The 23,455-nt window shown below is 32.6% G+C and overlaps 2 protein-coding genes across 3 annotated transcripts; one reads left to right on the top strand and one right to left on the bottom strand.

The window, feature by feature from the left end:
* Window positions 1-1,535: 1,535 nt before the first annotated feature.
* LOC8275910 (polynucleotide 3'-phosphatase ZDP) lies at window positions 1,536-7,163 on the top strand. Of its 2 annotated transcripts, XM_002524469.4 has the most exons (12): window positions 1,538-2,009; window positions 2,123-2,152; window positions 2,338-2,391; window positions 2,505-2,564; window positions 2,784-2,855; window positions 3,042-3,098; window positions 3,597-3,673; window positions 4,507-4,588; window positions 4,741-4,857; window positions 5,936-6,051; window positions 6,250-6,319; window positions 6,972-7,163. In XM_002524469.4, the coding sequence occupies exons 1-12, from the start codon at window positions 1,626-1,628 to the stop codon at window positions 7,017-7,019; spliced, it is 1,167 nt and encodes a 388-aa protein (XP_002524515.3). In that variant the 5' UTR covers window positions 1,538-1,625; the 3' UTR covers window positions 7,020-7,163. The 2 variants fall into 2 exon arrangements, with proteins under 2 accessions (XP_015578057.2, XP_002524515.3); XM_015722571.3 differs by lacking the exon at window positions 4,741-4,857 and having other exon boundaries at window positions 1,536-2,009.
* A 1,350-nt stretch (window positions 7,164-8,513) lies between these two features.
* LOC8275911 lies at window positions 8,514-10,650 on the bottom strand. The gene has a single exon (XM_002524470.3). It carries the CDS (start codon window positions 10,381-10,383, stop codon window positions 8,686-8,688), a length of 1,698 nt encoding a protein of 565 aa, XP_002524516.2. The 5' UTR covers window positions 10,384-10,650; the 3' UTR covers window positions 8,514-8,685.
* Between the last annotated feature and the right edge of the window lie 12,805 nt (window positions 10,651-23,455).

The raw sequence follows: 23,455 nt of genomic DNA, 5'->3' as shown, positions 1-23,455 counted from the left end.
TCTATGGTCGAGGGTTGAAGAACCATCATCGGAAAATCTAGAGGAAGTTGACTTTCATTGAATGTGATCTTTACCTTTCCATCCGGATATTGGGCTATGTGTTTAAGGTTTGTGTTTGGTTCTGTTTGCTTTGGAGAAGTAGGTTGGGTTGCACCTTCAAGGATCCATTCTTCTGGAAGTGTAATGTCTTTTCATTGAATGGTCTTTGGAATAGTTGCGTTGGATTTAGATAAATCTGTTTGTAGGAATAAGTGTTTCTCCTTTTGGTGAGTGAAGCTTGTGTTTGGAACCAAAGGCAGAAATCATAGCTTTGTAATGAATTTTGAAAATTAATGCTATCGGAATAGATCCTTCAAGCATTTTGTAATTGTGAGTTTTGATTTGAAGAACGATGCTCTTTAAAACATTTTTATCGTTTAAAGAAATCGTGATATTTGGAAAACAATTGAAAGAAATAGGTCCTTTATCGAGGCTCGACTCAACAAGTACCTAACAGGGAATCATAGAAATTTGTAAACCTAGCATCCCTAAGGACGGCTAATATGGAAGTATCTAGATCTTCCGTGGTAAGGGCTTAATACCCACCGGACTAGACCTATGTGGATATACTTATAATCCTTTTCCATATGCTTTTGGAGGGTCTTTGGATTTAAGAGATAAATCTCTTCAAAAGGTTTTGAAATTTGGATATCTCTTTCTTCGCCTTGATTGTAAAATCAGTCTTGAAGAGAGGGAACTTTGAAAACTCATAAATTTGTTTCTTTTGGACTTTGGGTATTTCCCAATCGTCAATATGCTTTGAAAAATCTTCAATAGTGATTTCTTCACTATTTACTAGACCTTTGTACCTCGATGATTCAGAGGCAGAAGAATTTGAGAAAGAAGAAGATCTGGGAAAAAGGTTCTAAATTCATTTTAACCTAAACCAAAATAACTTTCTAGACAAGCTCGGACCACAGCTCTCGACTTCTTGTCGGGTCTTACTATCACAAGATAAAATGAACAGAACTTGCCTATAGGAAACCTGATGCAGTCTAAAATGAATGTAAAATCTTTATAATGTAGATATGCTTCTAATCCCGGAACCCAATTGGCTCTGATACCAAATTAGAACGAGATCTAGGAAATAGAAGAAAATAGTAAGCAGTGAAGATTTAAATCTAAGTTCGTGGCGTTGTAACCAGATTCACGCTTTCAGAGCTCCTGGGAGCTTTAAATGCTCTTGCAGAATCTGCTTTCCGTACCCTATAAACTTATAGATCCGAAATAAATTTGAATGTAAACAATCAAGAAGTTTCGATGCGAGGATCCTCTTACGAGCGGCAAAGCATACGATGATGGGGAGAGAAGAAGAAGATAGATAAAGAAGATAAACTTTGAATTGCTTTATTGATAATAACAGACTTTGAAAATGAACATTTAAACAAACATACAATTTTGTAAAACTTTGAAACAGAAGAAAATATAGACTTACAAGAGAAGTTACAAGATTTCTCTCTCTCACACTCACTCTTTTCACTCTAATTTCTTCTATGAGAACTAGATAACAGAAGAGCTTTGCCTCCTCCATTTTGGCGGGAAGAAGTTAAGCCCCTAAAAGACTTCCATTCCAATATTTCTCTTTTATGTTGAGCCTCTTCAATCTATGTATACCCGCGCGTAATCAAGTCCTTCCCCTCCTATTCTTCGTCTCCATCAAAACCCTAACAAACGAACCCATTTCCTCTTTCTGCGTGAAAAGGTCAAAGCACGGTCTCTCCTTCTGCTTTCAGAAGAATAATTCCACAACAATAATGGCTCATTCCAAAGCGAAAATCGTAGCTGAGTACGCGAAATCGAACCGATCAACATGCAAAAAGTGTTCCACGGTTATATCTGCTAAAGCCCTGAGGTTGGGTTTGGTTACTAAAGACTCACGTGGATTCGATATGACCAAATGGCACCATTTGGATTGCTTCTCTATAACGATCAGTTCTACTGACGCAATTGGAGGCTTCGCTTCGCTCCAGGTCACCTCTCTCTCCCTCTAATTTTAGTTCTGTTTTTGGGTTGTTGGGTACAAATTTTTTTTTACTTCTTTTTATTTTCTCTCGCTAATCTTTTGTATTTATTGTGGTTTCAGAGTCGTGATCAGGATGCTTTGAAGAAATTGGTGAGTATATTTATAATGACTATTTTATTTTCTTATGACGAGTATATTTTGTACGTTAATGTAAAGTAATTTATAATTATTGGGGCAGTTGGTGATGTTCTGTTTGTGGGTCATAAGAGGAACCCAAAACAAAATATTAGACGGGTAAAGATGAAGCCAGAATTAACTGGAAATGAACCTTGCAGATATCAAAGGGAGGTAGAGAGGTAGTTGAAGGAAGCCCAAATCGTGGTTCTAAGGTATCGATGCAAACAAATGCATGCATATATATATATATTGTGTGTGTCTGTGTAAATTATTACATAAACCTTTGGAAATGTAGTTTATTGTCCTATTTCGTACCTAAATTCAGAGAACTAGAGCAAATATGGAAGAAATTGAACTGGAGGAGAGGAATTCTATGATTACTAAGGTATATATAAATGCTTTTCATTTTTAAAGTGCCCTCTTTGTACTTTTCATTTTTCCTTCTTTTCCCATTTCATTATGTCCAATAGTTGTGCTCTGATGGTTGGGTTGTTTACTTATCATTAATCTTTGTTAGCTGGTTATCCCTTTGCTTCTTAACTTGTCAGTAATTTTCACTAAGTGAACAATTTATTTTAGTTTTAATTTGCATTTTTGCTCCTAGTTGTCAACAGCTACCGAGGAAGCACAGCTTGAGATAGCCGTTTCACAAATTGACATCAAGGATACATATAAGGTGGGATATATTCACATTTATGTAATTTTCAGATTTGACGTCCTCATATCAACCTTTGTTGTTGTTCTCCTGCCCTTATTTTTTGTTTTTTGGAAAAGAAAGAAAGAAGTTTTGCAGAGGAAGGTAGTTTTCTTCTGGAAAATGTTTTGTTTCTTTCCCTGCTTATATGTTTACCTTTTGTTTCAGGATGTGCTATTATTACCAAAGTGGAAGGCATTCCAGACGGTCATATTTCTTGAAGGGGTAAGATAGTGGCTTGTTTCTGGAAGTTCTGCTATTCTGAGACACAGCTTTCATGAACTATACTTTGATACTTAATATACTTCCAGAATCTACTTCCAAATATTTGCTAGTTGATCCCCCACAATTTCAAGCATGAGCAAAGAAAATTATGAACATTAAGTAAACAGAAGGAATATATGGATAAAATTGTCCTGGTGGTTTATTTTATATTTCTGCCGGTGATCTATCATATGGGTTTTACTTTAACATCTCCAAAGATCTCTTTTGTACTAACTACTTCTGATGAATGGTAAATGTTATTGTTTCTTTTAGCACTGCCATTCTATTATAATGTTTTACCAAGTCATTTATATTTTTGTGAACATATGCAAATATCTAATACTTTATTTTAATTTTCTTGATCAGCTGCATTTCTCTAAGTAATATTCAGTAGTGATATGCATACTTTTCTGGTGGCTCTGGAAATCATAATTACTGTGTATCTTGAACACTTTGCAGGATGATGGTCTCCATGATTCAAGTAAAATTGCCGCATTCGATTTTGATGGGTGTCTTGCACAAACATCTATTAAGAGGTAAGGATGCTGCTGCTAATATGTTGATTAATGAATTTATTTCTTCTTTTTCATATATTTCTTTTTTCTTGTATATTGGAACCCTTATATGAAAATAGAGACTAATGCTACAATTGTTTTCTTGTTATAGAGTGTGCTTTAATCTTGCAATTATTTTCATTAACACAGTCATCGGACTGAAGAACAACCTAATGTGTTGCCATAAGAAACTGCATCATCACCATGAAGATTAGATCCCTGTCTCACCCCTAAATTTACAGTTTTAGATGAATGTTATAAAAAACTGATTATCATGAAGCAGTTTAGCTGCATGTTCACAGGATATATTGAAATGTCAATCATCTGAAGTTATGAGTTAAAAAATGAGTCATTATTAGATGACATTTTAATCCAACAATTGCTGGTTTATTCTTACTTTCTCTAAGAATTTGTCATCTCTTCATGTCCTTTTCTCTTCAAACGTCTCTTATTTTTCTGCTCATTTGTAAAACTCATAGTCAAGTGTAAGTTTGCAACTAGTCAGCCACATCATAACTAATGTTAATTTCATTATCAGAGTTTACATAATGATAATATTCCAGATATATGATTGTTATTTCAATGTGTTAAAGCTCTTAGAGTCCTGCGTTTTCCTTTGCCCTATATGTATTTTAGTGGTACCAATTGGTACCATTTTTACTTCCCCAGCACTTGATGAAAGTTTTAAATCTGTTAAGTGTCTTACTTTTCTTTGAATGTCTGTCTAATAATCTTACTTATGTTAAACTTGGTCGCATTGCAAGTTCAGAGTTGGGAAATTCTGCTGTAACCTAATCATCTTTCTTTGGTTGCAGAATAGGTGCAGATGCCTGGTCCCTTATGTATCCCTCCATACCCAAAAAGCTGCAGGGCTTATACAAGGACGGCTACAAGCTGGTTAGTTTCTTCATCTTCCAAAGGCATTTTGTTACTATATTTGTTTTTGCCAATGCTAAAAATTCTTGCTACGATGCTAAAATTCTCGCATCTTGTTATTAGATTCCATGGTTGTTTGTTGATTGTGGAATGTTATTTTTTTTCGTGATGAGGTTATCTTTACAAATGAGTCCAACATTGACCGTTGGAAGAACAAAAGACAGGTAGCAGTGGACTCAAAAATTGGACGCCTCAACAACTTCATTAGGCGTGTGAAGGTTCCCATACAGGTTTAAATTGCTGCATTTAGATGATGTCGCCTTGCAAAATCAGCAATACCATAAATTTTTTTTGAGTAGTCATTTTTATGCGACAAATTTCTTAGTTCACCTTTGTTGAGGAACATCATTTGCCGTTACAGGTTATGCTAATCACATAATTTTAGTTTGTGGAATCGCAGTATTTTAGCTCATGGAAAATAATCCCTCAATTTCTATATCTTCTCTATCAAAGGACTTTAGCATGTTTGTCACTAGTAACATTTTCTTCAAAGAACATACAAGGATTATGGCTAAATTTTGGAAAGAGTTTATGGCTCTCAGTTTCTTTTGGTTTTTCAGAGTTTACCCAATTGTCATTGCTAATTTAGGCCCCTTTGGCTTCTAAAAATTGTTAAACACAATTTTGAATGTTTCCTGAATTAGAATATGCAACTCTTCATGAGGTGTTTTTGAATCTTAAACGAAGGCTATGTGACAGGTCTGAGTTTGTGGCGTGGCACATTTACTCTGGATGTGTACTTTTTTAGTGTACCATGAAGAAAGCAGATAAAATCAAATAAGTAATTTTTGATTTAGCTATTCCAGGCCTACAAGTATCTTTATTAATTGATTATTGGAAGAGTTATTTTCAATTGATTTATGCAACTCCATCATAGGTATGATGAGTACATGTTTTATTTTGTACGTACCCAAAGTCCTCTTCTCCCATGTGCCTGTTACAGTTTTTCAGGACATCTATTTTTATTTAAGTGCTCTAGAAAGAAAGCACATTAAATCAATAATCAGTTCTTACTTTAGCAATGCCTGGCCTCTAAATATCTTGATTAGATATTCTTGCTAAGAGTAAATGTCTTTGATTGGTTAGTGCTGTGCGTTGCAGGTATGAGAACATTCTGTCTTTAATTTCTCATAGCCCTCTTCTCACTAGTGCTTTTTTCATATAGTTTCAGCTCTTTATGTTATCCAAAACATTTTTGCATTTTTTTTCTTTGAACAATATTGTTTCACCCGTCTTCCTAAATTAAATAGTAGTCTCTCAAATATCTTGTGAAAATTTGAAATATTTTACTTTCATGTTTATATACAGGTTTTTATAGCTTGCGCCGATAGTAAAGTAGAAGACCCCTTCCGCAAGCCCAAACCTGGGATGTGGCAGATTATGGAGAGACATTTCAACTCTGGCATTTCAATTGATTTGGACCAGTTAGTTTTCTCTTCTTTATATTCTTTTGTTATGTGTTTGAGGTTTTTAGGCCTCCTAAAAACTGTACTGTCAGCATTCGATTAATTATCTGATGTTTTACACTCTCAGCGATTATCTTGTATGGCTGTTTGATTTAATAGTTTCTTTATGGTCGAGATTGATATTTTGATAGAGGCTTTCATTGTTTGAATTTGTAGATCTTTTTATGTTGGGGATGCGGCAGGGAGAAACAATGACCATAGTGATGCTGACATACGATTTGCACAGGTAGTTAGATGGATCGGTTATAGTCTAATTGCAGTTGGAAAGTTGTTATATATTGTCATTGCTATATTGATTCAACTGATGCATTCCTTTGTACCTTGCATGATTATATCTACATGTTCCAGTTCCCAATCTAATGTCAGAAATTAAAATCTTGCATCTGTGCTCATTCAGATGCCTAAATGATGAATTGTGTTTGTTTTTCTTTTCTCAATGCCTCACTTCCTGCAGTGGGTTCAGGAAAGATCTCCAAGTTTCAAGTCTTTCTTAAGAGGATAAAAGTATTATCTTCCAGGAAAACAGAAATATGATTCAAAAGAGTTCATCATTTCTCTGTTGTAATCCACCATGAAATAGTGTTGTCTTATTAAAGCAGACTTGAATACAAAATTTATGATTATTACATGCAGTGCACCTCCTGTAATCTGAATTTTGTTGATATTGTAACATGCATGAATGTGTATCTGTAATCACTTAGATGTGTGATTGCAAGTTAGGGTAAAATTGACTGCTGAATAACTGCATTGCTTGCTTTCCGTTTCTGTTCATGTTTGAATATTATTTGAAGCCATTGGATTGATAAGCGAAATGAATTCCTTCATTTTTTTTTCCTTCTATGTAACATAAATAATTTCTTTTTACACATTGCTTGTAGGCTGTTGGACTGAAGTTCTTTGTCCCTGAGGATTACTTCGGTGCTTAGAAGTTTTTTGGTCAGTGAAGTTTCAGGACAGAAGTGTCTGCATTGGAGATTCTCAGAATGTTATCATCCTTCTCTTGCCTTCTGACTTCTATATTGCCAGTTGAATCTGATATGCTTTGAATTAATGCATTCTGAGTTCCTTTCTCTCTCTCTCTCTCTCTCTCACACACACACACACACACACACACACACAGACACATACTCTATCCATTGAATGTTAAATCAGAAAAGGTTAATTCGATGGTTCCTGTACTGCTCCTGCTTCCTTTTCTTTTCTGTCAGACGCCATTCTAACAGCTTGAAAACAAGCCCGCGCCTTATTAAAGAATGCATTCCAGCTAGCAGGTCATGAAGATTACCGTCTATTGCTGTCCTATTCGAGCAAGGCTAAGGTTGTTTTTCACGCCTTTCTTTGTGCCACGATCTCAGGGAAATGAGAAGAAATTATCGAAGACATTTAGCACATTTTTTCCATGAAAATAATGCATTTCGAAAATGAATGATGATTTGTAATAAAACAAGCAATGGAAGTGTCTATTTAGAATACCAAAGAAATTTACTCTCATAACTGGCAAACATAGCCTATTCATGAGGATGCAAATGGGATAACAGCAAATGATTCTATTGAGATCCAAAAGGTTCTTTTAGTTTAGTTATTATTATGACTTGTTCTTGCCTGATCGTTCTCGAATTGTTGGTGAGTTGTACCACATTTTAACAGCAAATGTTGAACATTCTGTTAAATTTCTGATCGCAAGACCAAACTCCAGCGCAAAGTTCATCTATTAGCACGAAGGGGTAAGGTTCAATTTAGTCCCCGAATTTTGTAGTCAGGTTCATTTTAGCTCTTTTTGATCTTTTGGGCTAATTTAATCTAAAATTTTGCTATAGCCATTGGAAAATTAAAAAAAGTAATTCTTAAAAAAAATTAAAAAATGATTTATTAGTATCCTAAAGAGACTTTTATAATTTAAAAATAATTTGAATATATAATTTAGAAAAATAACTAAAATATTCTTTTGAGTCAATTTAATGACTAAATTTTATATTAGATAAGTATATTATATTTTTTATTTTTTATTAATGTTAGTCAAATTCATTAATCTATTATCTTTTTAGCAAGTCACTCTCTTTTATGAAGAGTGAGTTACACCTTTTTTCGGATGGAATGATTTGAATAAAAATGTAAAATTTTGGACTAAATTGCCCAAAAGTGCCAAATTGAATTTTGATGCAAAGTTCAGGGACCAAATTGAGTATCATCCCTAGCACGAAATAGAACTGTGGTGAATGACAGGAGTACATTACTGTTCGAAAGGGAAAAGAATTGTGATGAATGACTGAATTTTTCTGAGTTAGAGTTTTGGTTTGCTTGCCTATATTGATCAATGGCTACCGTAGCTGAGCCTATGTCATTTGGATGTCTTTCTCATTTTGATTGTTATACTCGTAGACATTTACATTTGTGTAAAGAGAATACTATAAACAGCTAGATTTGCAAAATTTTATGGGATAGTCTCTATTGCACTATAAAGATTTGAACTACCCACTTGGTCCTTGAATGACAGAACAAGAAATCTTTTACAGAAACTACAAAAATTGCTCCTGCTTTTTGGTATGTTGCAACAATCGGTTCTTTGATAATTTGATGAAGTTAGCTAATGCTTCACTCCTTCCTACCAATCTCACCATCCAAAATGGCATGCCTTGTTAAAACAATCTCCTTGACAAGGTTCCTGTAAGTGAAGGGCCTAACTGCTGCTCGCAAGAACAACTCTGGAGGGATTCTACTCTTCCGGATCCTCTTCCTCCATTTACCAATTCCTGCAATCTCCCATTCTTTTGGGTCTACTTTTGCTCTGACACCTCTCAAGGCAGTTTCATCTCCATCTTCTTCAACTTTCCCCTTCTCCTGCTCTTCCATTCTCTTTAGCTGCCTCTTGTACAGTTCAGTAGTTGTTTCTACGCTCCATCTCGCTAGATTCTCCATCGCTTCTGCACTACTCATTTCCTTCTTAAGCTTCTCATCCTCTTCTTCACCCTCATCTTCGTCATCTTCTTCTTCACTCAAATCTCCCACTTCAGATCCCAATTCATCTTCATCACCACCTTCTTCCATATCCATGACAAAATCATCTCTATTATCATCATCATTATCACTATCATCTTCGATCCATTCAGTAAACTCATTCCCATGCTTATTATAATTATCCTCATCATCATCATCAGGTGCTTCGCAGCCCAATTCCATTTCGTCCAACTTAGCCTTCCATTCTTTGGTATATGGATGCAGCAACTGCACTGGGTGATTCCGTAACAAGAACTCCAAGCACTTTGATTTCTTCTCCTCGCTTAACTTCTCATACGCATTCACCACATCATCAACAAATGCTTTCTGACTAATCTTCACAATCTTACACAACCCTTCAAAATACGAACACATTTCTATATTCCCTCCATCCTCCTCATTCTTCAACTCAAACATGAAGTCCTTCTCTGTTTTCGGATCTAACAATGGCGTTAAAGCCTTGAAAAAGTCCATCTGAGGCTCAAATCTACACTGATAAACCGGCCTCTTAACATAAATAATATCCGGTCTAAACCAAGCAGCACATTGTGTTATCAACTTCCTAGCTGTATTACCTAACCTACCCATCAAATTCCACTTATCTAACCGCTGTTGTTTGCCAGCCTCAACAACAATTTCACTCACCAATGTCCACTGCTCCCATGATTTTTCACTTAATCTCCATTTTGGGTGTCTAACAAAAACCCAATAATGCCTAAACCCAACACTTTTATCCATTACTTTCAATCTCTCTCCAAAATCAACCTCCATCTCATATTGCTCAATCTTTTCCCATTCTTCCTGATCTTTTACTTCACTGTACAAAGTCACTCTGTCATCAGTAAAACGACCCACGACTGGGTCCCCAATTACCACGCCACGCCACGAATACGGCCCAAACTCTCCGTATTTGTACCAATCATAGGGATGCTTGATATTGGGGTCATCTTTCTCCATGAACCTGACCATTCGGTCATAACCTAGACCAATTAAGTTAAGCTCATCTTCCGATAAGTTATCAGCGTAGTTCTTGTTAGGGTTTTTTAGCCGGTAAAAGAATGATTCGGCTAATTTTTTTGACCTCTGCTGTGCACTGCGCTTCACTTTTCGGTGGAGTTCGACGCTTCCCTCGATTCTACCAGACTTTTTCTTGCTACGGCCGGCGAATGCCCGGACTTCTCGGGAATTTGGGCTGGAAAATGAGATGAAGTGGGATTTACTGCGGGGTAGGAATTTTGGAAAGGAGAAATAGGGGTTTAGGGTTTTAGAAAATGATAGATCTTGAGCTATCAACATTTTGTTTTTTCTTTTCTTTGGAAGGAAGAAGAATATGGCACAGGGATGTTAAAATATTAATATAAATTTGTATGCGATGTCGTTTTATGCCCTGGTTTAATCAAACACAAACCCAATTAATTCAAAGGCCTCATTTGGATAGACACCATTAATTCTAGAAGAAATTTGATGGCGTAATGTATTTTGCTGAAATCTTTTATCTATACGGTAGTTTTTTTATTTATACAGTATAATTTATTATTATTATTATTTTATTTTTATCTCTCATTTATGCTATTTTTTGTTGACTTTTAACTTTTTTGTTTCCCACGTCTTTCTTTTTCTTTTTCATTTCTTTTTAGTAATATATGTATCTTTCAAATTTAAATTTTACTTTTTTTTTTTATTTTAAAAGTTAATTTTTTTTAATCTATTGCTTAAAATTGACAGTAATGATGAGATTTTAATGGATAATAATTCTATAAATTCAGTTTTTAATTGTAAAATCTAATACTCAGATTTTGAGAAAATTGATTAAATATTTCTTTTTTAAAACGAAATGAGTAAGAAGAAAATTAGTGAGAAAGAAGAATGAGGTTGCTGAAGAAATGAAGAAAAAATCGAGTAAGAAGCGGTTGCATGCAACCGGAGATTCTCCAAAATTGTTAAAGAAAATAAAAAATATAAGTGAGGATTCTGCACTGAGACGATCGAAAAGAGAAAAAATTGTGGCCGAAAAAGTTGTTCCTAATTTGAAGAAGCTTTAATTAAAAAGAAAATGGTAAAATCTCCATTAAGGAACCTCTTTTGTCGTCCTTTGAAGGTATATTTTTAAAAAAAAATTTGAATAGATATATATGTGAAAATTTTATGTATCTTTTATTTTTTTATTTTTGTTACTTTTTAGTTTATTTAAAATATATTTGAAAGATACCACTAAAATATTTGAAATATTTCTTTTATGATTTTTGTATCAGTATATCTAAAATACACTGTTGATATACCTATCTTTTCATTTTTAAATTTAGGTTATTAGTAGATAAGATTTAATTACTTAATGTGTGTTTTGTAGTTAATTGATTTTGTAGTTGAACTCTTTTAGTTTTTTATGAATTTGATATTTTTTTTAAAAAGATACATTTAAGATAATAAAAAAATAATAAATCAGTATATTGTTAAAGTAATTGAAACTTAATTTTTCTTTTATTTTTGTATATCAAGATATTTGAAGAATAGTATTTAGACACTAAAAAGATATTATTCACTAAGATATTGTTAAAATGATTGAAATATATTTTTGCTTTTGTTTTTGTAAAACATGCTATTTAAAGTATACTGTTGATTTTTATTTATTATTGTTTTGTTCTTTTGTATATAATATACTAGTAATATTTTTACTATATATTATTTTTCGATTGATTTCTTTAATTTTATCTGAATCTTATTATTGTCTATGAAAAAAATACTATTTATATAGTAAGAAGATATGATATATCAATATACTTTTAAAACAATTGAAGTTTATTTTTTTATTTTTCTAAAGTAGGATATCTAAAGTATATTGTTTATATATTGAAAATATACTAAATATTATGATATTATTAAAGTGATTGGAGTTTTTTTTTTTTTGCTTTTTTATTTTTGTATAACATTATACTTAAAGTATATTTTTGAAATACTTAGAAGATATTATTCACTAGTATACTATTAAAATCATTGAAGTATATTTTTGTTTTCATTTTTGTAAAGCAGTAAACTTAAAGTATAATATTCATTATGTGTCTTTTAGTTTTGTTCTTTTGTAATAGAGTATATGTAACACCCGGAATTTTTATATATTTAATAATGAGTTTTTATTTAAGTTAATTTTAGCTTCATTATTATTGAGTTTAATTTGAAATGATTTAATGAAAAATTTAATATTAATCAAATAAATGAGTTATTTTCTATACCCAATTAGTTTGAAATTTTAAGAAATTATTCAAGTAAATTATTTGAGAAATGATTATATTTTGGTTATTCAAAATTTTTCCAAATGCATATTTATATAAGTAAAATTATATATTGAAAAATTTTGGAAGAAATTATAAAGGATGTTTTTATAAAAAAAAATTGGGAAAATTGGTATTATAATTGATTAGTAGTATTAAATTTTAAGTTGGAAATTGATTATTTAATTTAATTGTGTGTTAGGACTAAATTGGAAATTTATTTTGGAATAAGGATTGAAAGTATAATGTTATTTTTATGGGGTTTTAATGGAAATTTATGAGCTTGGTATTTTTGTAAATAAATATGTCGGTCAGGGGTATTTTTGTAATTGTGTATTTTCAATAATTCGGATTTGGCCCAAATTAATTAGTTAAGGGCTTAATTGAAAGGCTAAAGGAAAGTTTAGGGGTTAAATTGAAATTTTACTGGATAGAATTGCAAGTAATTAAGAAAGTTGAGGGACCAATTGTAATAAGAAAAAGTTCGGGGGCCTAATGTCGATATTGAAAGGAAAGAAAATCGGGGAAGAAGAAAGGAAGAGAGAGAGAGAGAGAGAGAGAGAGAGAGAGAGAGAGGAAGAGAGAGAGAGAGGCGCTGGCCGGGCGGGAAGCCATGGAATCGCTGACGTGTGGTAGCGGCTTTCGAAGGCCTTTCCGGCCGATCTCGGTGGCGATCAGCTCCCCTTGGAGAGAGCTTCCTTTTGGCGGCAGCGGCGTCGGTTTTGGTGGCCGGAGGAGAGAGTTCTGGCGAAGTGGTGGCAGCCGTGTTTTCTAGTTTTTCCGGCGAGCTCCTGCGGAGGATGGACGATCGGAGGACGTATCCCGACTCTCCTCAACTCAAGCTTCGCGATGGCACTGGTTTCGTGGCAATCGGGCTCCGTTTGCAAATCGACGGCCGTGATCGTCCGTAAATTTCTCCGGATGATCGGGTGTCAGATCGAAAAATCGAAAGCCAGGATAATCGTCAGCGAGTCGTTGTGAGTCCGATGGTGTGTCCAGATCGTCGATCGGACTCCGGCCGAGCGTCTCGGTAATTTTCTCTGGCCGTTGATCTTGGAAATCCTTTGATTTTAAATTTGTGTCTATTGGGTTATATTGAGTATTTGATGATATTTGTGAGTCATAAATAATTGTTTGTCAGTTTGCTTGCCTCATATTTTGTGCTGTATGGCGGAGTCGGGAAATAGTGAAGTTTGGGGACCCGACTCCCGTTGTTTAAATTGTTGGATATTTGGAGTGTTTTCTGGCAGGTCCTGGACCCGTTTTTACGGGGGGTAATGTTCGTGTTGTAGGGGAGGTTCTGCCGGATTTTCGGTAGAATTCTCCCGAGTCGAGATTCTTAGACAGTCAGTCCTAGGAGTCTAGACCTAGGATTAATGATCGATTGTCTCAACGTTTTGATAAATTGTTTTCCGTGATTAGATGATCTGTCTGTTCGGCTCGCTCCAACTGAGGCACCGGAGCAGAGCTAGGAGGTCGCCCAATTCTGTGAGTTAAAGTCATTTAATCATTGCACTATTGCTAAGTTTGATTTTAATATGCTATTTTGGAAGTTTATGCTTAATTTGGTTATTAGTATCGCGAATGTAAATAATTTCTTTGGATTATTAATTAATGAAGATAATATAAGTATTATTATAGTAATGTTATAATAATACCAAATATAGTCAGTTTTCCACATGAGTTGCCTGATGTCTTACTCTTAATTGTTAATTGTTATTTTGATATGGTTGAATGATTTCATTATACAATGATATTTATTATATGTGATGATTTCGATTTGGGGATGTGGCTTTCGTAGAACATGCCGCCTGATGGGTTACATCAGGACCACGTGCACACCGGTAATGATCATGGACATGTAATCAGATTTTTTATGGGTTTGCCCTGGTCGAGCATGGCTCTCTAGGCTGATTTGTGTAAATTGCCGGAGGTAAGGTCCCTGGTCGAGCATTGCTCTCGGGGCGCCGGCTTATTTGGATACTTAAGTGACCAGACTGGAAGTAAGGTCCCTGGTCGAGCATTGCTCTCGGAGCGCCAGTCTTATTGGATTAAGAGAGCCAAAATGGCTGTTAGAATTTGGAGTTAGGGTTCTACTGAGCCACTCGTCCCGTAAAAGTAAAAATATATTTTTATTTATTCATTTATTTATTTATTATGGTATGATTATAATATGGATTGTATTTACGTGCATGGTTGATATATTGATTTGAATAATCTATGTTTTCTGAGAAGAATGCAATAGTTCCTAGATTATTTGATTTTAACTCACTCTCGAGACTGACAGTCTCATTTGTACTGTTTTTCAGATTCGTGAATGTTAGTCCTCTCGCGACTCTTATTCAGTAACCCGACTCCTTCATCATCGGGTGATGTATTTGATTTGGTATGTAAATTGGTAAATCTTAGATTCTCCGCAGTAGTAATAGCAGATGTATCAGTTGTAAATTTTCTGAGTTTCAGGTCTCGCCTAGTTTTTCTAGCAGACCGAAGTATTTATGTAGAATGTAGCTGTTAAGATAAATTGTGGCTTTAATAATATTAAATTGAGATGAGATTTGTTTAAATCAGTGAGTGTCAGGCTTACTACGGGTTTCGGTGGCCTTAAGCCTACCCATTCCCTAGTGCCGGTCACGGGCCCACGGGTGGGGTCGTGACAGTATACTAATAATAGTTTAATGATATACTTTTTTTTCTTTTTTATATGTTTTTTGTACCTTTTTTTTCATTATAATTTTAAATTTTCATAAGATAAGGTTTGTTATTTTTATATGGAATTTGTAGTTCATTGATTTTATAGTTGATTTCTTTAGTTTTATTTGAATTTTTTGTTGTTTATGAAAAATATATTATTGATATATTAAAAGATGTGATATATCAGTATACTATTAAAGCAATTGAAATTTATTTTATTTTGATTTTTCTAGAGCAGGATATTTAAAGTATATTATTCATATATGCAAAGATATTATATTTAGATAGTATTAAAGTGTTTTCCTTTTTTTTTATATAACATTATACTTAAAGTATATTATTTATTTATTTATTTTAGTTTTGTTGTTTTATATATAATATACTAATGATATTTTGTTGTTTTCTTTTTCTGTGTTTTGTTTATATGTTTTTCTTTGTTAGTGTGTAATATAATAATAAGATATTAATGATATACTTTATGTTTCTTTATTGTGGAACTATGATTTCAAAACTAAACCAGAAGATCATTTTTATGCTAAAGTGGGAGTTCTTTTTTAGAAGAATATAATTAGTTACATTAGGAAAACTCTTTCATAATCTCAGTTAGAATTGTTTAGGAAGACATGCTTTGGATATTTTTTAGATATAAAGCAATTGAAGCTTCAGCCTTAACTTATTCATTTTTTATTGTTGAGGGAGGTTGAATATGATAAAAATGATGAGTTTTGGATTTCCATCAATAGAGTTAGATTGAGATTTTCTCTTTTTGAATTTGATATTGTTAGTGAATTGAAATGTATTAGTGAGGTTAAGAAGTTGAGATTTGGTAATTCTAGAAATAGATTGTTAAGAAAATATTTTAAAGGAATTAAGCAAATAAATAGACAATTTATTGAAAAGTGTATTTTTAGCAAGATGTGAGAGAATAATGATGTTGATGCAGTAAAGATTGTTGTTTTATATTTTGTTGAAATATTTTTGTTGGTTGTACCAAAGGTGAAAGCTATTAAAATGCATCATATTAACATTATTGATCTTGATGCTTTGAGTGATTACTCTTGAGTAATAGAAGTTTTTCATCTTTTAATTCATCATTTGAGTCGAAAGAATGATTTTTTAAAGGAGAAAGGTGATAGTTTCTATTATAGGATATATGGCTGTCTAATTCTTTTTTAGTGTTGTGATTCATCTTCTAGAAATCTTGATGTTAATGATGGAATTCAAGTACCACGTATATTAAAATGGAAGGCTTCTACATTTTCAACTTACAACTACCTTGAACAATCTTTTTTTTTTCTGACGGTAATTTTTTTTATTTTATTATAATATTGATTTTATTTTTATACTTTTTATTCTTTTATTGTTTTATATTATATATTAATTATTTATTTATTTATTTTGTAGTCGTGTTTAAAAAAACGTTATTATTTCAAGTGAGGAGAAAGAAAACTTAAACTTGAAAGGTCTTTTCAATAAAGAAAAAAAGAAGTTTGATGAATCCACTGATGAGTTTAATGTTGTTGATTCTCCTTCATTTTCTGGACCTTCTACTTCAACATACTCTTTCATAACTGAAGTTTTTAGACAATTGAAAATTTTGTCAACTAATCAAGAAAAGTTTGAGAGAGAATTTTATTCTTGCTAAATTACTATGGAAGCAAAGATTTGAGACATTTGCAACTCGTTATAAATTGAAGTTGCAAGGTGGTTGTTATGGAACTGGTACTTTGGTGGTACTTATTTTCAGGTAAATTAATTTTCTAATTAGATATTTTAAATATATTTCTTGTATATCTTTTCTATGTTTGTTTTTTCTTTGAGTTATTAATATATTAAAAAGTATATTTATAGTATATACCTTTTATTTATATTTTTAAATTTATTATATGTGAATTTTATATTCAGTTAATGAATCTATATTAAAAATATATCTATAGTATATCAGTTTAATTATGTTTGAATTTTTTTATATTCTAATTTTAATATATACTTTGAGTATTCTAATAATATTTGTCTTAATATTTTAGACTGGTAATGGATAGTTTAGAGATAAGAATGTAGGTGATTTTATTGATGCTGATGATAATGGAAAGAATGAAATGGAAAAAGATAATGAGAATACCATTGTACTATTTCTTTAATAATTTTATATTTTAATGTTGTTCTGTTTTGTTATTTTTCTAATAAAGTTTTTTTAATTTTCTTTTATTTTGGTCATAAAGTTTATGAAGCCAGAAATGTTTGAGGTGTTAGTGGTGTAATGGAGATAGATGATAAAAAAGCTGATGAAGTATGTAGTAATTCTTTTTTACATTAAAAGGTACCTTTGAGATATTTATTGTATACCTTTTATGTTTCATTTTGTTTATATATAATTAACTTTTTGGTGGTATTACAAAGTTATTATTTTTATTTATACTTCTTATAAAACATCTTTTTAAACATATTTTTAAGGAGTAGAGAAAAGAAAAGAAAATAATGTTAAATATTTGAATCAAAATGATGATGATGATGACAATCATGAAGAGACAAAAGAAGATGATGATGATGATGAAAAAGCAGAAGATGATGGTGATGAAGATGAGAAAAAAAAATCATGATGATGGTGATGAACAAGTAGAAGATAATGATGGTAATAAAAAGGAGAAAATGATGATAATGATAATGAGAGAGATGAAGATGCTGAAGATGATGAAGATGAAAAGGATAACGATAAAAAAAATACATTCTAATGGTGACTTAGATTTTGATGATGATGGTAAAAGACCTGATAAATATAATATTATCTTCAATGAAGGTAATATTAGTGTTAGAAATATTGAGAAGAGTAGTGGTAGTGGTAATAAGGGAAATGGAAAGGAAGTTGGAGGAGAATGTGTTGTTCAATATATTGAAAAGCTAAAGTAGGTGTTGATAATATTGATGATTACTTTTATTTTTATTCTCAGGTATTTTTCGTTAATTATTTTATATATTGTTATTGATTTTTATTATACTTTCATTTGTTAATGTATTAATATTTTATTTTATTTTAATCTTTCAGAGTATTAGTTAAGAATTTAATAGTTAAAATTCTGAAAAGAAAGGAGCTCAGTTTAGATCATCTTCTTTTTTTGATATATTGATTTTAAGTTTCTTTCAGAAGTTGCCAATGTTGTTTATCAAAAGGCTGTTATTGCTCTTGCAACTACTGTTATTGCTGCTCATGATGTGGAAGCATATGGTGAGCATCTCTAAAATTTAGATGACTATATGCTAGAACAACCTAAGAAAGAGTCGACTCTTACTGCAAAAGCCATTATAGAATTCAAGATTTTGCGTAGTCTGACTAAAAGGCTTGACAAGATACAAGATATGCTGAAAGACCAAGGTTTAGATGCAACCTTTGATCTCAATAAACCGATGTAATTGGAGAGGATAAGTTACCTCCTAAATTTTATATGCCTGAATTGTAGAAGTTCAATGGAGTTGGAGATTCAAAGGTGTACCTGAAGCAATATGCTACTATCATGAGTACTACTCATTTGGCTAAGACCCAAATCATCAAGCTGTTTGTGCTCTTATTAGAAGGGCTAGTTGTAAACTGGTACCATGGGTTGGAAAGACCCATTAAGTCTGATTGAAAAAAGCTTTGCGATGCTTTTATGTAGCAATATAACTATAATGCTCACCTAGAAGTCTCTATAAAGGATTCATAATCGATAAAGCAAAAGCTTAATTGATCATTTTTTGACTTCCTAATTAGATGGAGGAATAAAGAAATTATAATAAAGAAAAAGCCTTTTGAGAATGATCAAGTTCGGATAATAGTCCGAAATGTCCTCCCATCTTGGGTGGAAAAGCTGCAGATGATGATTCCTAAGACCTTCACGAGCTTGTATGATGATGGCTTACAAGTAGAAGAAATAAAAAATGCTAAAGCTGGTTGAAGCATGGAAAACTCTAAAGCTACAGAGACTGAAAAGCTACCATTTGAAGATGATGAAGCTTCACAAGATTCAGCTCTTGACTTGTTTTAAGATAAAAATATGCTTTTATTATCAATGATATAACTTTGATTTTTGCTTATTTTATAATTTTTATCTTAATGGTATTCTGCATTATAATGATTATTATATGAGTATGTTTGACAGTAATTCCATTCGAATTGATTTATTTAATTTGGGCATAAATGACAATCTTAGGTACATTCCTATCACATATAACATAACTCTTGAAGAGAGAAAAGTGAGAGAACAAAAAAAAAAGGAAAGAGAAAGAAAAATGAGATAGTATTTGATGCTCACGAATGAATCAAGGGAGTACAATTATTCAAACACTAAAGGCAAAGCAATAGGGCTGAATTCGTTCTCCATTACATTATTATAACCTTGAAGTAGGGACCCTCAAATATTAGAAGAGATTAAAAATTAATACTTTAACCCTGAAAAGGTGCAAGACCTATTGCATTTGACTCCAAAAAGAATCTAAACCAAGTTAGAAACTTCTATATATAAAAAAAAGAAGAAAAAGAGACAAGAGAATTATTATGCTCGAAGATGCTGAAAGAAGTTCAAATCTCGAGGGCAATAAGTTCACAAGTTTCATATACTGTCTTTTGAAAAAATAGAAAAAATAGAAAGATAGATCCTGCTGACTAGAGGACCTTCATAGGCTAGTCAGGAAAAATTTAAGAAAAAGTGAGGAAAAGATAGTTGAATAGAAAATTTGAAAGGACTAATTGATAACAAGAGTAGTATTATGAAAATATATATATATATATATATATATATATATATATATATATATATATATATATATATATATATATATATATATATATATACACTGTTGTGCCTAGATTATATGAAGAAAAAATTGATTAGAATTTTTGTCAAACTTGCCCATCAATTTTTATTGCTTACGCTACCAGAAGGAAAAATAAAATAAGAAGCAGAATCTATGAGATCTAAATAGAAGCAAGATTATTTTTTCCTTCGAATTTTGTTCTTGTGTTTCTTGTAAGAAAACCCAAAAATTTGTAGCACTCAGGCCTCATCAATCTTGACGTGACTCAATGAATTAATAAAGCTAGGGTCTTTCAATCTTGTCTCAGGAGAAGTTCTAAAAATTAGTAGAATCATCTGCAGGCTTAACAAAAGTGACTGCAAGTACTTGAGTAACCAAATTTGCAAAAAAAGAAAATAAGAAAAAAAAAAGAGAAAAGTATAAAGAAAAAAAATGGTAAGTTAAAAATCTGAAAGCGCGGCTTAGGAAAAATAGAATCTGCTAAGTTGAAAACTTGAAAGGATAGATTAAGCAAAAGTTAAGATATTAGCCTGCTAAGTTAAAAACCTGAAAGGGCAGCTTAGATAAAAATTAGGGCGTAAAGTAAGAAAAGAAAAGAGATTTGGTTGCTAATTGCATGAGATTGTTGCGAGGCCAACTGTCATTACACATGTATCAGTACAGCCTCCAGGAAAAACTATTTAGTCCTTTCATGCTTGAGTTATCTCTAGAACCATACTTCTTGCAGTCATCATGACTTTTAGGTCTCTGATATGCATCATTGTCTTGATCTCTTTCCATCGACTATTAGGCTCCATGCCATGTGTCGAAGAGCAAGCGATTGAACTCGCAAAGTGTTGATATTGATGGGCACCAGAATGCCTCTAAGTTAAAGGATAATTTTTAAAAATACATTACATGTCATACATAACATGCATATCATGCACCCTCATTATTTTTTGCTTAATGAATCTTTGTACACTTATATATGTACCACTAATCTATAACAGAAAAATGAATAAAAGTTCGATGAATAAGAATCTCGCTGCAATAAGTGTTGATCTACACTTAGTTTACTTTCCGAAGTAGAATTTCATCATACATCCCGAAGTGGAAGATCACAAGCCTATTCCTAGAAGTGGAGAACTAGTTCAAGTTCTAAGAAACAAGTTTACTTCTCAAAGCGGAGATTATAAAGCTTACTTCTCGAAGTTGAAGATCATCAATTTATATTCCAAAGCAGAATAATCATCATCCTATAGTAGAATATAATCAGTGGAAGATCATTAATTCACATCTCGAAGTGGAAGTTATCTAAGAGAATAAAATACATACCAAATCACAACCCGAAGTGGAAATCACAACATAACTGAATTCCAAAGTGGAAAGTAATCAAGAAGCTAGAGGGAACTCTCTATAACTGCAAATCATCGGGCGTGGTTCCCAAATCGACAGGCATGGTTCCCAAATCATCGGGCGTGGCTCCCAAATCAAACGAGCGTGGCTCCTAAATCAAATTGGAGTGGTTCCCAAACCATCGGGTATGGCTCCTGGGGCGTGGTTCCTAATCATCTGGCGTGGCTCCTAAATCAGATGGGCATGGTTCCTAAAATCAGCAGGCATGGCTCCCAAATCATCGGGCGTGGTTTCCAAATAATCGGGCATGGCTCCCAAATCAAATGAGCATGGTTCCTAAAATTAGCGAGCATGGCTCCCAAATTAAATAAGTGTGGTTCCTAAATCAACTAGCATGGTTCTCAATCATAGGACGTAGCTCCCAATTCCATGGGCGTGGATCCCAATTCCAATAGACGTAGTTCTCGAAAAGCAGGTGAAGTTCTTAAATTCAAGCTGGCGAAGTCCTCAAACCACAATGGAGTGATATCGACGATTTCCCAATGGAGCGAAGTTCTAAGCTGGTGAAGTCCTCAACCCAAGCGGGCATGGTCCCACATCGAATCATCAATCAAAGTTTGACCTTACGAAGCATGGCTTATACAACTTAAATATTTCTTGATGTATCCTTGATGTCTTAGATTGGTCTTAATGTATTTAATGCATTTGCATGCTCATAAATTTCGACAAATCATGGGCAACTCTCAGCACCTCTTTTCCAGATCTAGATATCAAGGGTAAAATAGAAAATCATATGATGGAAGATACTGCTTTCACGGGTCTCGAGAGGTGAAGAATAGGTGAATCTAAGGTTGGGATCAAGGTTAATCCAACTAGAATTGTCTTTTTGAAATCAATTTAGACCTAATTGTTAAAAAAAGTTAAGTTTGACGACCACATTATTTTATTAACAATTACTTAGATTTTAAATAAATAAATTGGGTATTTATCGATATATCCTATAATTTATCCCTTTCTCTAGGGTTTTCTTTAAAACCCTAGCTGTAAAAATAGTAAGAGGTGTTTAGGGTTTCAAGGAGGAGGCAAGAATTGAAATTCAATAGTAAGTGAAATTAAAAGATAAGAAACACTAAGAAAGAACAAAAAGAGAGAAAATCAAAAGAAAACCGAAAGAATTGCACTAATGATCGTAGTTAATATTCGAATGCCCAAGCCACTAAAGAAAGAATGGTTTTAGGAGACAAACCACTGAAGAAAGATAATTTTTTGAAACCTTTTTTCAATTGACAAGAGATTTTACAAAGCCAGATCCAGCTCTCAATTCCTACCTAGTTTTTGATTCAACTGTTTCATCATCGTCCGAGACTCGCAGATCCAATATCTATGTTGACAACTTAAGAGTTCCTTCCACTATACATCTGCATCCATCATAAAAATCGGTTCTTTCATTCATTTTGTGTTATTTTATATAATTTTCTCTTAGAAACAGTATTAGATTTTGATATTTCATAAATATGATTAGATTAGGTTTTTTATTAATATGCATAACGATAGAGTTTTGAATCTGATATTAAAAATTAGATTTTTTAGATATGATATTTTGCCGATTAGAATTTTAAATTTGATTAAAAACATATTATAGAGTTAACATTTAGATCTCGTTGTTAATATGATTAAGTAACTAAGCCTGATAAAACATGATACTTTTTGTTTTGATAATCTTCTGTTAGTTTATAAGATTTAGAGTTTTAGCAATTTAGGATTTTATTTAGCTTCTGTAACTTTTACTTTTGTGTTTATCCATTTTATCTTATTCTAATTAATTTTTAATGCTTGTGCATATGGAAATTCGCTCTAGGGATGCGAAATTATACTAGCGATTGAAGAAAAATCAAACAAAATTTGTCTTGAGACCCTAGAGCCGATCGACTTAATATAGAACCAATTGGCTGTATATTGAGTCGATTGGCTCTTCATGCATAGCCAATCGGTCGACCAAGCTAGACACCTTCTTTTTTGTATTTTGGCGTATTTCGATGTATTCTCGGCCTATGTATAATTTTAGGTCTTTCTAAGTTTCAGAATCGTAGTTAGGTTGTAATAGTTAGGGTTTTTCTTTCTACTTTGTTTTCTTTATTTTTTTATTGTGTTTTAACCCAATACATGATTAAGTGACTGATTGATTAAGATAGGCTACATAGACTTAGGCTAATTTCCTCAACTTACTAACCAATTATGTATAAGGCCTACCTATTCTAACCCAATTACATGTTATGTTCTTTGTC

Source organism: Ricinus communis, chromosome 9 (assembly GCF_019578655.1).
Source record: "Ricinus communis isolate WT05 ecotype wild-type chromosome 9, ASM1957865v1, whole genome shotgun sequence".
Lineage (NCBI taxonomy): Eukaryota > Viridiplantae > Streptophyta > Magnoliopsida > Malpighiales > Euphorbiaceae > Ricinus > Ricinus communis.
The sequence above is the reverse complement of the archived record's forward strand: the minus strand, read 5'-3'. Positions and strand labels throughout refer to the sequence as shown.

Excerpts from the sequence above, each read along its gene's own strand:
- LOC8275911 (XM_002524470.3), bottom strand. The coding sequence starts at position 10,383 with ATGTTGATAGCTCAAGATCTATCATTTTCTAAAACCCTAAACCCCTAT.
- LOC8275910 (XM_002524469.4), top strand. The coding sequence starts at position 1,626 with ATGTTGAGCCTCTTCAATCTATGTATACCCGCGCGTAATCAAGTCCTT. Across the intron at positions 2,010-2,122 it reads GAGGCTTCGCTTCGCTCCAG|AGTCGTGATCAGGATGCTTT; the intron begins GTCACCTCTCTC and ends TTGTGGTTTCAG. Across the intron at positions 6,052-6,249 it reads ATTTCAATTGATTTGGACCA|ATCTTTTTATGTTGGGGATG; the intron begins GTTAGTTTTCTC and ends TTGAATTTGTAG.